Source organism: Erinaceus europaeus, chromosome 3 (assembly GCF_950295315.1).
Source record: "Erinaceus europaeus chromosome 3, mEriEur2.1, whole genome shotgun sequence".
In the NCBI taxonomy this organism is placed as follows: domain Eukaryota; kingdom Metazoa; phylum Chordata; class Mammalia; order Eulipotyphla; family Erinaceidae; genus Erinaceus; species Erinaceus europaeus.
Window position 1 is genome coordinate 38,864,269 of NC_080164.1, and position 13,459 is coordinate 38,877,727.

Consider the following 13,459-nt stretch of genomic DNA (forward strand, 5'->3'; position numbering starts at 1 on the left):
CAAACTATTGTATTAACTGTTAAATGTAAAACATTAATTCCCCAATAAAGAAATAAATTTTAAAAATTTTTAAAAAAAATACGTATAATCCCAAGACAGGAAGTAAAGTCTGAGTTTATAATGAATCATTACAGACTTAAAGACCTTGCTGATCCAAGCAGGAAATTCTCAGAGAAAAATGCAAAACAAGTCATTAAAACTGGGGCTCTCCTGGAGGTATGTGAGAGTCTTACTTTCGAACACCTCCGAGAGGAAAGACTTTTTCTCCAACCACAGCCAGCACGTTCTCCCAGTCCATCAGAGTGAATTTGGGGATAATGATTTTTACAGGTGGAATAAGTAGTCTTCCATTTGTGAAAACACTGAAAGAATTAAGAAAAGAAAAACATGCATCAGTACCTTAAAGTTGAAGAGAAAACATCAGAAATTCAAATATATCTATGCAGCTATACAATTGCAACAATGGCGGGGGGGGAGGGGACGATGTAGCTATGCAATCAACAATAGTAGTAATACATGGCAGAACAATCAGAAGAACAATCAACAATAGTAGTAATAAATGGTATAAAGAACAATCAGCAATAGTAGTAATAAATGGTATAAAGAACAATCAAAAATAATAGTAATAAATGGTATAAAAAACAATCAACAATAGTAGTAATAAATGGCATAAAACTGAAAACCAGATTGCCAGATTATAAATTGAGCTACATTGTTAAAAATTATTTATTACTTTGGGGCAGAGGGTGGATAGCATAATGGTTATGCAAACAGACTCTCATGTGAGGCTTTGAAGTCCCAGGTTCAATCCCCCGCACCAACATAAACCAGAGCTGAACAGTGCTCTGGTAAAAAATAAATGAATAAAAACTTTTAAAATTATGTTTTACTTTGAGATTAAAAGATATAATTCTCATGTCTTACATTGTTCCAATATGAATCATGACTTTAACTTAGTGGCAGGACCTCACTGACATCTGAGAACTAAAACTTTTCATTGGATTTTGAAACTCTAAGCAGCATCTGCCCAGGCACTCAGAAATAATCAAATAATTCCATGTGGACAACAATATAGCTGCCTTAAAAACTGCAATAGTGAAGTCAATTGCTTCTCTTATCTTTCTGAAGATTGCACATTATTTCCTTTGAGACACTGTCTTGGCTCCATAGGAAGAGAAAGATAACTGCATTAAATTTATGTATTTATTACATATGAAAGTATTTTATGAGAGAGGGGATGGAAGAGAGAAAAAGAAGCCAAAGCATTACCCTGGGAATCAAGTAAGGAACGTTGGGCATTCAGAACTGATAACTATCAGTTGAACAATTTCTCTAAGCCACAAATAAATTTCATTTTAAAGACAATATTTTACTTTGTGTTTCCCAAAAGACCAGAGTTAGTTCCATTTTACCAATGATGGCAGATACATATATACATATACATACATATACTTTCTTTTTAAAAAAAAAAAAAAAAAGCTTTTTTAATATTTATTTATTTATTATTTATTCTCTTTTGTTGCGTTTCTTGTTTTATTGTTGTAGTTATTATTGTTCTCGTCGTAGTTGGATGGGACAGAGAGAAATGCAGAGAAGGGGAGAGAAAGACAGACACCTGCAGACCTACTTCACTGCCTGTGAAGTGTCTCCCCTGCAGGTGGGGAGCCGGGGACTCAAACCGGAATCTTTATACTGGTCCTTGCACTTTGCGCCACGTGTGCTTAACCCACTGCGCTACAGCCCAACTCCCCATATACATTCTTATACCATCATTATTAAAATGAGTCATAGAGAAGGAGAGAGAGAACCAGAGCATCAGTGTGGCACATGTGGTGCTAGAGATGAAACTTGGATCATCATGCTTTATAAGTCCAGGGCGCCAGGCAGTAGCATACCCAGTGAAGCACACATGTTACTGTATAGAAGGACCTGGGTTCGAGCCCCCACTCCCCACCTACAGCAGGACACTTAACAAGCAGTGAAGCCAGATCTGCAGGCGTCTTTCCCTCTCCCTTTCTATCTTCCTCATCCCCTGTCAATTCTATTTGTTCTATCACACAAAATAGGAAAGAAGGGAGGAAGGAAAAAAGTGGCCTCGGGGAGCAGCAGATTTGTAGTACTGGCACCAAGCCTCAGTGATAAACCTTGTGTCAATAAATAAATAAATAAATAAATAAATTCAAGTTCCAAGTACTGTACCACCTCCCAAGTACAAAGGTATGTTTTCTAAGAAGTAAAGTTTTGACCTGTTAATCTAAGCATTTTATATTTTATGAAAAGCTATTTCCCCCACTCACAACAGTGTGTCTTTTGTAAGCCACTTCCCAGAGCTCACAACCAAGAACTAATTCAAGTGTCGGGTTAAAATGAATGAAAAGTATTCCAGACATCAGATGAACCAATTCTAAACCTAAATCATTCTAAGCCTGGACAATAGATGCCTTAAATAGGTTGTAGGCTCTTGAAGAACAAGCCCCCAGGAATGTAGAGATGGGCTCAGTGAATAAAATTTGGGTTACATGCTCTGCTGATGTCCTTCTGACACTGAGCACCCAATCCTGGATACTGACATTCTTCCCACAAGGAGAACATAGGAAAAGGGGCAGGAGATGCCATCTGGAACCTTACATCAGGGATCTTATCTCTAAAGTATCCAGCATGACAACATAAAACAGATAAGAAAAATGCAGGGGGCCGGGCGGTAGCGCAGCAGGTTAAGTGCACGTGGCACCAAGTGCAAGGACTGGTTTGAGCCCTCTGATCCTCACCTGCAGGGGAGTCGCTTCACAGGCGGTGAAGCAGGTCTGCAGGTGTCTACCTTTCTCTTGCCCTCTCTGTCTTCCCCTCCCCTCTCAATTTCTCTCTGTCCTATCCAACAACGACTGTTGGGAACATGTGTGAGCCTGATAGAGCTTAGGGAGAACCACCCCCATCTTTGGATGGAGGTCTGAGAAGATAACCTCTTGGTAAGTCTCTCTCAACCGAGGTGAGCATAAGGGGGGAAACTCAGACTTGGTTCTTTCCTTCTTGACTCTCAGGCCCACAGATACCCCAGTACTTCCCTCCATTAACTGCAGGCCACATGGCCACAGACTTACTCATTCAAAGTCACCTTCTGATCACAGAAGAACACACCTTATCACACACTTCATCACACACCTCAGACCCCAGACAAGAGAAATGCCAAACTATATGGCCTTTTGATATTCATCTTCTCTCTGTCTCACCCTACGGGTTTAACCCCTATGCTTCTCTCAAATACCTTTGGATAATTAAGTTGCTTGTGTTATGGAAAATAACTGTCTTGTATCTCATCAATTCCTGTCATACCAACCCCCTACCTTAGGGGCATACTGACTGCTAAGAAACTTGTAATTTCTGTCATATTGCAACAATAATTACCTCCATTGCTTTTCTATTTAACTCATGTCCACTTTGCTAATAAACAGACTCTAGGATTCTGGGAATCTAAGGACTCAGATTCTAGATTCACTCTAAGAGTCCCCTGGTGTCTTTTACTTCGTGTCACCCCTGTCGTGAGCGAGAAAGAACCAGCCCGTTACCTTTCCCCTGGAGGACACCCTGCCGGAGAAGGAGAGAGACACCCCGAAAAATGACAATACCGATGGGCAACAAAAGGGGGAAAAAATGGCCTCCAGGAGTAGTGGATTCGTGGTGCAGGCACCGAGCCCCAGCGATAACCCTGGAGGCAAAAAGAAAGAAAGGAAGGAAGGAAGGAAGGAAGGAAGGAAGGAAGGAAGGAAGGAAGGAAGGAAGGAAGGAAGGAAGGAAGGAAGGAAGGAAAGAAGGAAGGAAGGAAGGAAGGAAGGAAGAAAGGGAGAAAGAAAGGGAGAAAAAATGAACTGCAGGGGCCAGGTGGTGGTGCACCTCGTTAAACACACACACCTGGGCCCTGAGCACCACCTTCAAGGGGAAGCCTTCATGAGTGGTGAAGCAGGGCTACAGGAGTCTCTCTTTCCTCTCTCCCTCTCTATCTCCCCCTCTCAATTTCTGTCTCTATCCAAAAATAAATAAATAAAAATTTTAAGAAATGAACTTCCATTTGGAGAATTATTCCTCCATAACAAATACCAGGTGAACTCCCAGGACCTTGTCCTCACCATAAAGCAATGAGAGTAGGGATAGCTCCAGTCTCCGAAGGGATGCTGGGGGTATCCTGTCCTGCCACTCATGGAAGACTAGTCCTGAAACAAGTGCAGCCTGCAATGTTCCCAGCTGTGACCCTAAGCTGTGAGCTCAGACCAGTAGGGATTTAGAGATTACACAGGCTCTGGTGCTAAATATAAAAATACATGTGGGCCCTGGGTCAGGTGGATGGAGGTAAATAGTTAATTTTAGCCACAGAATTTTTTGTCTGCCCTAATCTAACTTTCTAGCCCTTTTTCTCTACTCTGACATCATTCTCTCAGACAATATTCCTTTCCAACTTCATGCTAGCTATCAGACTCAAGCAAAACTATCAAAGTTGTGTGTCCCCAGGCACATGCCTAGAATGGATTTCCTATCTTTCTTCTACCCTAAAATCCTTAATCTTATCTGCTCTGATCCTACTTTTTGGTTCCTGTTCACTAACCATTTTGTCTCAACATAGGTCATGTTACCTTCCAGACACCAAGTTAACTACAAATGCTACCATGACTCCATCTGAACTTCTCTGGGCAGACGACCTCATCAGTGTGTCCTGGATCCTCGCACCTCCAGAGCTCTGGCCCACTAGGGAAAGACAGTCTGGGAGTATGGATCAACTGCCAACATCCATGTTCAGCGGAGAAGTAATTACAGAAGGGAGAAATCCTACCTTCTGCACCCCAAAAACAACCATGATCCATACCCCCAGTGGGGGAGAAGTGATGATGAAGATAAAGGGCTCTGCACTCCAGCTCCATCAGCACCCAGAGAGAGAGAAGGAAAAGGAGAGGGACATATGGAAGTAGGTATGTTGTCATGAGTGGCTTGGAGGGGAAAAGAGGATTGCATCAGGAAAAAAAATGGGGGCAATTATGGATAAATGTGGACAGATAGTTGTAGAGATGATGGTTGGCCCATGTCTACAACCTTAGGGGAACTGCGGTGGCTTGCAGTGGGGAGACTAAAGATTTTAAACTCTGGTTGTGGGAATGGATTGTTGGTGGATTTAAACACCTATTGACATGTAATTTTGTAAAACAAAAATAAATACTTTGACCTAAAATAGGCATTTCACATAAATATATATATATATATATATATATATATATATATATATATATATATATATATATATATATACCGGGTGAACCCCTCAGGGCATGTATTCAGTTAGCAGTATTCAGTCTGCCAACTAAGGAGAGGGAAGGTATGAAGTTCACAGAACCCATGAGAGGTAAAGGAATATTTTAACAGTGTCTTGAAAGAAGTGTGTTTGTTCTCTTTCTACAACTTTCCAAATCTTGGTTCTCAAAACAATCTCAGTTAACATGCACATATTCTCCTTGACACTCTGTGGTGGCCTCCCTGGGCAGTAGAAATCCAAGCCTTGCAGTTCTGGCCCTTATTCATTGCTGAAGTGGGATGTGCTATAATTCTATGAGGCCTTTGCTAGTATGAGCTCACAGTGGGGAAAAAATAAATTTGAAATTTCCTTTCAGCACTGAGCAGCTGCTATCACTTGATTAAAAAACAACTAACCCTCTAAAATTAAATTGTATAATGTAAACACAGCATGACAGTTGGAGATGGCTTTCCCAAAATCAGCCTTCAAGATCGGGAAGAAAATATGGGTATGTGAGAGGAGGAAGTATGCAAGGGACGTTGCTGGAGAGAGAATTAACAATCAGAAAAAGAAGGAAAGGGGGGAGACAGAGGAGGAGATGAGCTGGGAGGTGGAAGTGACAGAAAGTCTGTCCATTATTATCTTTGTTACAGATGATAAGAAGTATTGTCTTTAAGACAAGATATGATTTCTCACTCCCTGTGCTGTACTCACTTTATATGTCGAGATAATCCGTGAAATGTGTGCCACTTGGAAGGCACATTGATATCACAATGTACCACCGGTTTGATCTGGAAAGAAATGAATAAATTAAAGAATTTAGTTTAAACTAGCAAACATTTGTTAAATACCAATAGTCTGCATTGTGCCACTACCACCCTTGGGGGTTGCTCATAGACCTACATAGGGAATGCCTAAGGAGTTCAGAGGAGCTGGATTGTATGCTGGGAAAAAAACAGGATCATAGTCAGGACTGTTAGAGGGAAAATTAGGATCAGAAAGTCCTGAACTCCAGATCCACTGGAACACAGAACATTTGTGACCAAGACCCTTTGTTTTTGCTCTGTCAGGGAGAAGAACTTGAAGAGCACCTGAGGAAGTCACATCCTTTTTTTCCCTTACCTAAAGGAAGGAAACAGGAAGTGGTAAAAGGTGTGGGTCTGGGTTAGAAAGGAAGAGAAGGTGGGGTCATGGAAAGTGCACAGTGGCCCCGGTGTATGGATCAACCTACCAATATCCATGTCTAGTGAAGAAGCAATCACATTCTCCCAGAGGGGAAAAATGATAGGGGAAGATGGCCAGAGGTCTCTGAATCTTAACTCCATGAGGACCTGAAACATTTGTCACCAGGAATCTTTATTTTTATACCATCACTGAAAAGGAAGAGTGTTTTGTAGCATAATTGGCTGGAGATGGTGTCATCCTGATGGAACAAGTGGCCAGAAGTCCGGATGCTGGGAAAGGTGACTGTGCCAGGGAGTGACGGGTGCAGGATTTCGAGATTGGAGGCAGAGAGATGCCACAGAGGATGGCTCTTTTCCCAGGACTTGGACACACATGAATTTTTTTTAATTTTTATTTATAAATGGAAACACTGACAAGACCATAGGATAAGAGGGATACAATTCCCACCACCAGAACTCTGTATCCCATCCCCTCCCCTGAGAGCTTTCCTATTCTCTTTTTTTATTATTGTTCTGATATTTTTATTAGGGATTTAACAGTGGTTTGCAAAATCTTAAGATATCAGAGAACATAGTTGCACATATATTTGTGTATGCTTGAGTCACCACATCCACCACCAATGTCCACTCACTCCTCCATAACCACCATAGTGCTAACAAAAATTAAGGGACAGTTTAGTTACTATTTATGCAAGTTACTTTGCTATATTTAGTTTTTATTCATTTTAATGTATTCATTTATAAAATGGAAGCACTGACAATATTATAGGATAAGAGGGGTACAATTCCCACCACCAGAGCTCTGTATCCCATCCCCTCCCCAGATAGCTTTCCTATTCTTTAACCCCATGAGATTATGGACCCAGGGTCATTATGGGGTGCAGAAAGTGGAAGGCCTGGTTTCAGTAATTGCTTCCCCACTGAACATGAATGTTGACAGGTTGATCCATAAGCCCAGCCTGTCTCTTTCTTTCCCGAGTGGGACAGGAAAATGGACCTCCAAGACACATTGGTAAGGTCGTCTTCTCAGGAAAGTCCAATTGGCATCATGGTAGCAATTGGAGCCTGGTGGCTGAAAAAAGAGTTAACATATAAAGCCAAACAAATTGTTGACTAGTCATGAAACTAAAGGCTGGAATACTGCAGCTGAAGATTTGAGGGCTCCATTTTGAATATACCTAGTAGTCCTATTTTAGCTATATTTCAAAGGGCCCATTGACTACACTAGCTTTTTTTTTTCTGAGCCTGAGCTCTGATATGCAAGTGGACCCAAGTTATTATCTGGGGAGATAATGCTATGGCTGGAAATACGTCTAGAAAGCTGGATCAGGGAAGAGAGTAGCTCCCAAATATGGGAAAAGTGTATAAATATTGTTGACTATAAACCCCATAGATTTGATCTGGGGCCCATATTCAGCATAGGAGCCTATGCAACCTCTGCATCCCTGTAGGTCTGAGCTCACATTCTGTGATCACAAGTAGGAACATTCCAAGTTGCACCAATTTCAGGACCCATCTTCCTCAGGTGGTAGATAGAGTATGTTATCCAACCTCCCTTCAGAGGATGGAACATTCTCTACCATTGTTGATTCACATTGAGGGCAAGGTCCTATGGGGGACCCCAAAGGGATCCATTGTGCTATTCTTGATGGAGATGACCAGTGATAATAGAGAGAGGGATCTATTCTAGGTCTGGACTCATCATGTCTTTGTGGGAATCCCAGTACTCCCCGACTAGGGCCCCAGCTGATGGGGAGACACATGTAAATTTTAACCTTACTAGTTACATTTCTCATGATCTGGCTGACTCTTCCCCTGATTTCCCAAAGCCTTCTCTGGGACAAGTGACCCCAGCTAGGCTTCCTAGGACTTGCAAGACCACTGCTGAATGCAACAATGAAAACTGGGGCTGAACTCCTGGGCCTAGCATGTTCTCAACCCCAGCTGATAACTGCTTATTTTGCAGTACCTAGATATTTGTCCTTTACCCTTGTGTTGCCGTAATAAAACCTAGAGTTGTTTAAACCTATTCTCAGCTGGCCCACAGTCAGTTCCTTACATGCCTCACAGTAGCAAAAGCCCTGTTTATTTTAGTTACAATAGAAGATAATCTGGAAAATACCTGAGGAAACCAGGCACTGTGTCGCATATCTGAGAGAGAAGAGGATAAAGAAAGAATACTCAGAAGCAGTAATAAGCATAGGTGTGACTTAGAAAGGAAGTAAAGGCAGGACTGTAGAAGTGAATAAAAATGGACAAAATACACACACACATATATAGTAGAGAGACAGACAGGCATAGTCAACCCACATCAGTGACCTTGGGAGAACTATTGCTGCAGTTTGTGCTGAAGAGGAATGGGGACACAGAACTCTGGCAGTGGCAAAAAAAAAAAAAAAAAAAAGCTTAAAAGCTTAGTCCAGGGAGAGCAAAATCAATCGATGGCATAGCTATATGCAAATAATGTCAAAGGACATAAAATATGGTGATGCTGTGTATGATACAGCAAATCCTAACAAAGGGACTTTTCAAAGTTAACCTAATTGCCAAACAATGTGATTACTGAAATAACTATCTATTGTCTTATTAAACCCTAAGACAACAGGAATCCCCAGCTTCCTCTATAGAACCTATGTTTCTCCCAATCCTGGAATCTCTGGGGTAGGACTCACTTCCCTGCATGCTTCTCTCAAGTCAGGCCAAATGATACTGCATCCACCAATTCCAACCTAATCAATGCAAGGAGTACCATCTCAGCATGCTTCACCTCAAACTGTGTAGAAAGATGTCAGACATGGAATGCCAGCCCTTCACCCTCATCACTCGGGTGAGACCTTTCCTTTCATGGTATTCTCTAATTTCATTCCAGGAGGTTCACTTATTAACAAAGTCCCAAAACCTAAGGCCAGGTCCCATTAGATAGAGCATATGTTCACACATATCCATAAATTAGGGCAAAATACAAACCTGAAAGCAAAAATACACAATAGTCTATAGTGAGTCAGTATCAAGTTCATAATAAAATAGTGTCCACTTAGACTTAGATACCCTTCTCACCTACTTCCTGTTACAGTTCTCTCACTCATTCCAAAGCTGAATAAGAGCAAGAGATTGGCATACTTTAACAATGACTCTTTAGTCACTATCAGGTCATTCCACCAGCTGGGACCCTAATCAGAGAGTCCTGAGATTCCCAACCAGACTTGATGGGCCTAGAACTTGAACAAAGCCCTCTCTCCATTGTTACCGGTCATTTCTATCAGGAACAACAAAACAGACCCCTTTGTGGGCCCCCATAGGACATTGCTCTCAACTTGGATCAACAATGGTAGAGAATGTTATGCTGGGGGTAAGCAGTAAGAAGGGAGGATGGACAACATACTCTATGCTACACCTGAGGAAGATGGGTCGATACTGGGGCAGCATGGAATGTTCCTACTCATGACCACAGAATGTGAACTCAGATCTAGAGGGATGCAGAGGTCACACAGGCTCCTAAGCTAATAATGGGCCCCAGATCATATCAAATTGATGGGATTTACAGTCAACAATATTTATATACCTTTCCTATATTTGGGAGCTACTCTCTTCCCTGATGCAGCTTTCTGGTCCTTTTCCCAGCCATAACATCATCTCCCCAGAAAATAATTTGGATCCACCTGCATATCAGATTTCAGGCTCAGGGGAAAAAACAAACAAACAAAAAAACAAACAAAAAAAACACTAGTATAGCTACAGGCCCTTTCAAATAAAACTAAAATATGCCTACTAGCTATGTACAAAATGAAGGGCCCCCCAACACTTCATCTGCACTATTCCAGCCTTTAGGTCCATGATTGTTCAACTATTTGTTTGGCTTTGTATTTTAACTCTCTTTTCAGCCACCAGGTTCCCAGATGCTAGCAGAATTCAACCAGACTTCCCTGGACAGACAACCCCACCAATGTGCCTTGGAGCTTTGCTTCCCCAGAGCCCTTCCCCATTAGGGAAAGAGAGAGACAGGCTGGGATTATGGATGGACCTGTCAACGCCCATGTTCAACTGGGAAGCAATTACAGAAGCCAGACCTTCCACCTTCTGCATCCCACAATGACCTTGGGTCCATACTCCCAAAGGGTTAAAGAATAGGAAAACTATCGGGGAGGGGATGGGATACAGAGGTCTGGTGGTGGGAATTATGTGAAGTTGTACCCCTCTTACTATATGGTTTTGTCAATGTTTCCTTTTTATAAATAAAAATTATTTTTAAAAAAGTGTGGAGCTATACCCCTATTATCCTACAACTTTGCAAAATCAATATTAAATCATGAATAAAAAATTTTTAATAAGAAGAAACCACAGCTTGGACATTACTCCATTTTGCATAAATGACCCACATATCTCTATGTGGTCTCTATGTGGGTTATGTGTCTCATTGTCCTAAATAAAAGTTTATAATGCCTGAGACCACAGTCCTTTGCGATAGGTGTTTGCTCTTTAGGGAACAAAACTGTGGCAAAACAGATATCATCAAGGAGATATTCCTGGATCTCTTTCCCCAACAATAGAGCAAAGTGAGATCGGGAGTCTATGCATTCCAATATACAAAAATTCCAGAGTTCAGAGGTCAGGGAGGTTACTGAGGGTTGTGGTATCCATCCACAAGCATCCATCATCTACTCCCCAACATAAAGATGTAGTTGAAGAATAGGCCTGTAACACATAAAAACCCTGAAATTTGAGTCAGAATCTCTGGCAGTAGTTTCTTATAACCCTCCTCAACTCTGTGAATGCCCCACTGAGAAACTGGTTCAACTTCAATTTCAAGTCCATTGGGACTAAGACCTCAGATAGGGAGGTTCTCTGAGACACCACCACAATTACCAATGTCAAGCTCAGAACTTCCTCAAGGTTACCTCAATTTTTCAGTGAATGTCTAGGCTCCTTCTCTTGCCCTTGGCACACCAAGCCAAAGAATTTAGTTCTGGTTCTCTCCCTTATAATCATTGCAAGTTCAGATGACCCACCCAGCATATAAGGCCTGCATCTTCTCTTTTCCCAACCCCTCCCAATTTACCCAACTGGCCCAACTGACCTCCTGACACTCTATATACTGTATTTTTTATCTTTATTTATGATTTAATAATGATTAACAAGATTATTAAGATAATAGGGGACAATTCCATACAGTTCCCACCACCAGAGTTCTATATCCCATCCCTTCCATTGGAAATTTCCCTTCCCTATTCTTTATCCTTATAGGAGTATGAAACAAAATTCTTTATGGGGAGCAGAAGGTGGAAGGTCTGACTTCTGTAATTGCCTCTCTGCTGGACATAAATGTTAACAAGTTGATGTATACCCCCAGCCTGTTTCTATCTTTCCCTAGTGGGATAGGGCTCTGGAGAGGTGAGATTTCAGGACACATTGGTGAGGTTATCTGCCCACAGAAGTCAGGATGGCATCATAGTACTGTTTGCAACTTGGTGACTGAAAGGCAGTAAGATATAAAGCAGGACACATTGTTTAGTAAACAGGAGCCCAAAGGTAGGAAGAAAGCCTCCTGGCCCTCTAGTTAATCACCACACTGGCCCTGGGTCTTTACTGCAGGCACTGTGATTTGGGTTCCTCCATAAACATTTCTTTCCTGCTATACCCACCTACTCTTCTGGCCCTTTAAGATGATATATAATCCCCAGGATTAATGCCTTTTCAGTATCACTCAGGGCCCCCCTCTCAATCCCCATAAGGGATTCTGAGCAGCATTAAAAAGGCTTAGAGCTGTCACACCTCACACCAAGTCCCCCAGAGATCAGACTAACCTGGACCCCATCTCCTGGGGCTACTTTCCCAGGGCTAGTACTACAGCCTAGTGCTCCTCCCACCCACCTCCAGACTGCCTGCCACTCCTTCCCCCCTCTGACCCAGCCCCCACATTAAGCTTAAAGGATTTGCTTGATATCAAAAGTCTTTGCTAACAACGTGGAATCCTAATCTGCTATATATGAGTCTCAGTCACTGCCTGGCTCTGGCATATGAGCTCTACCTGCAGCCTGGGTCTGTGGGCACTGTAGTCCCAGCACCAGACTTTACTGAGGCTTTAGAAGAGGGAGCAGAGAGAGAAGGAATCACATTGTTACAAAGCTGTTTTTGCTTTGCTCCAGAGCAAGAAGGAGCAGATGAATTCCTCACTAGCCTGAAGAACTGTAAACAAACAGTAAATTACCTCTCTTCTTCCTCCAATCCTCTCAGGCCCAATGGCCCCCGTTTTAGGTCTGTGCATTTAACTCATAACATCCAAGATGTGCAGACCATGAGCCATGACCCATGAGTGAGAATGAATGGCAAACGCTAGAAGTGAGCATGAAGAGATAAGCTGTCTGATGGAATACTGCCTGCCTGCAAACCCACACAGTGCCCATTTGTTTTAACCTGTGTAAATCATAAGGACCAAACCAGCTTGCACAAACATGAATTGGTCAGTCACAGATCATGAGAGTTGAACTAAGAATGTATATATATCCAAAAGCTCCTTTGTTCAAGGAAGACTTACTTCCATAGCACATCCTTCCTTTCTTGAAGAGGTACTATCACTTTAACTAGTTGGTTTTTTTTTGTCTGTTTCTTTTTTGAGAGAGAGACTGAAGCTTCTTTCAATGAAGGAAGGAGGAGGCATAGTGATTATGCAAAAAGACTTTCATGCCTGAGGCACCAAAGATTCCAGGTTCAATCCCGAACACCACCTTAAACCAGAGCTGAGCAGTGCTCTACAAAAATAAATATGTAAATATCTAATAAAGCAATGCAGTGGGTGGCCAGGTTCAAACTTGGGTCATGCATAGCAAAGCCACATACTATCCAAAGGAGTTAATTTGCCTACCCTCCTATAACTAATGTTTATACTCTCAATGTGCTAATTCGTTACCTTTTTCCTTTCCTTAACTTTAGTTAACATTTTCAACCCTTCTGTGGAGCTTAAAGTCAGGTATTTTCTCATTTAAAGAGATCAAACCCACATTATGCT

General features: G+C 41.9%; 1 protein-coding gene across 7 annotated transcripts in view; it reads right to left on the minus strand.

Moving 5' to 3' along the window:
- Positions 1-13,459, minus strand: part of DCDC2C (doublecortin domain containing 2C) — a 203,194-nt gene that overhangs the window by 148,573 nt on the left and 41,162 nt on the right. For all 7 annotated transcript variants that reach the window (XM_060187039.1, XM_060187037.1, XM_060187036.1 and 4 more), the window contains 2 exons: positions 5,987-6,063; positions 234-362 (listed from right to left, as the gene is read on the minus strand). In XM_060187039.1, coding sequence (XP_060043022.1) covers positions 234-362; positions 5,987-6,063 — 206 coding nt within the window. The remainder of the gene's footprint in view (positions 1-233; positions 363-5,986; positions 6,064-13,459) is intronic.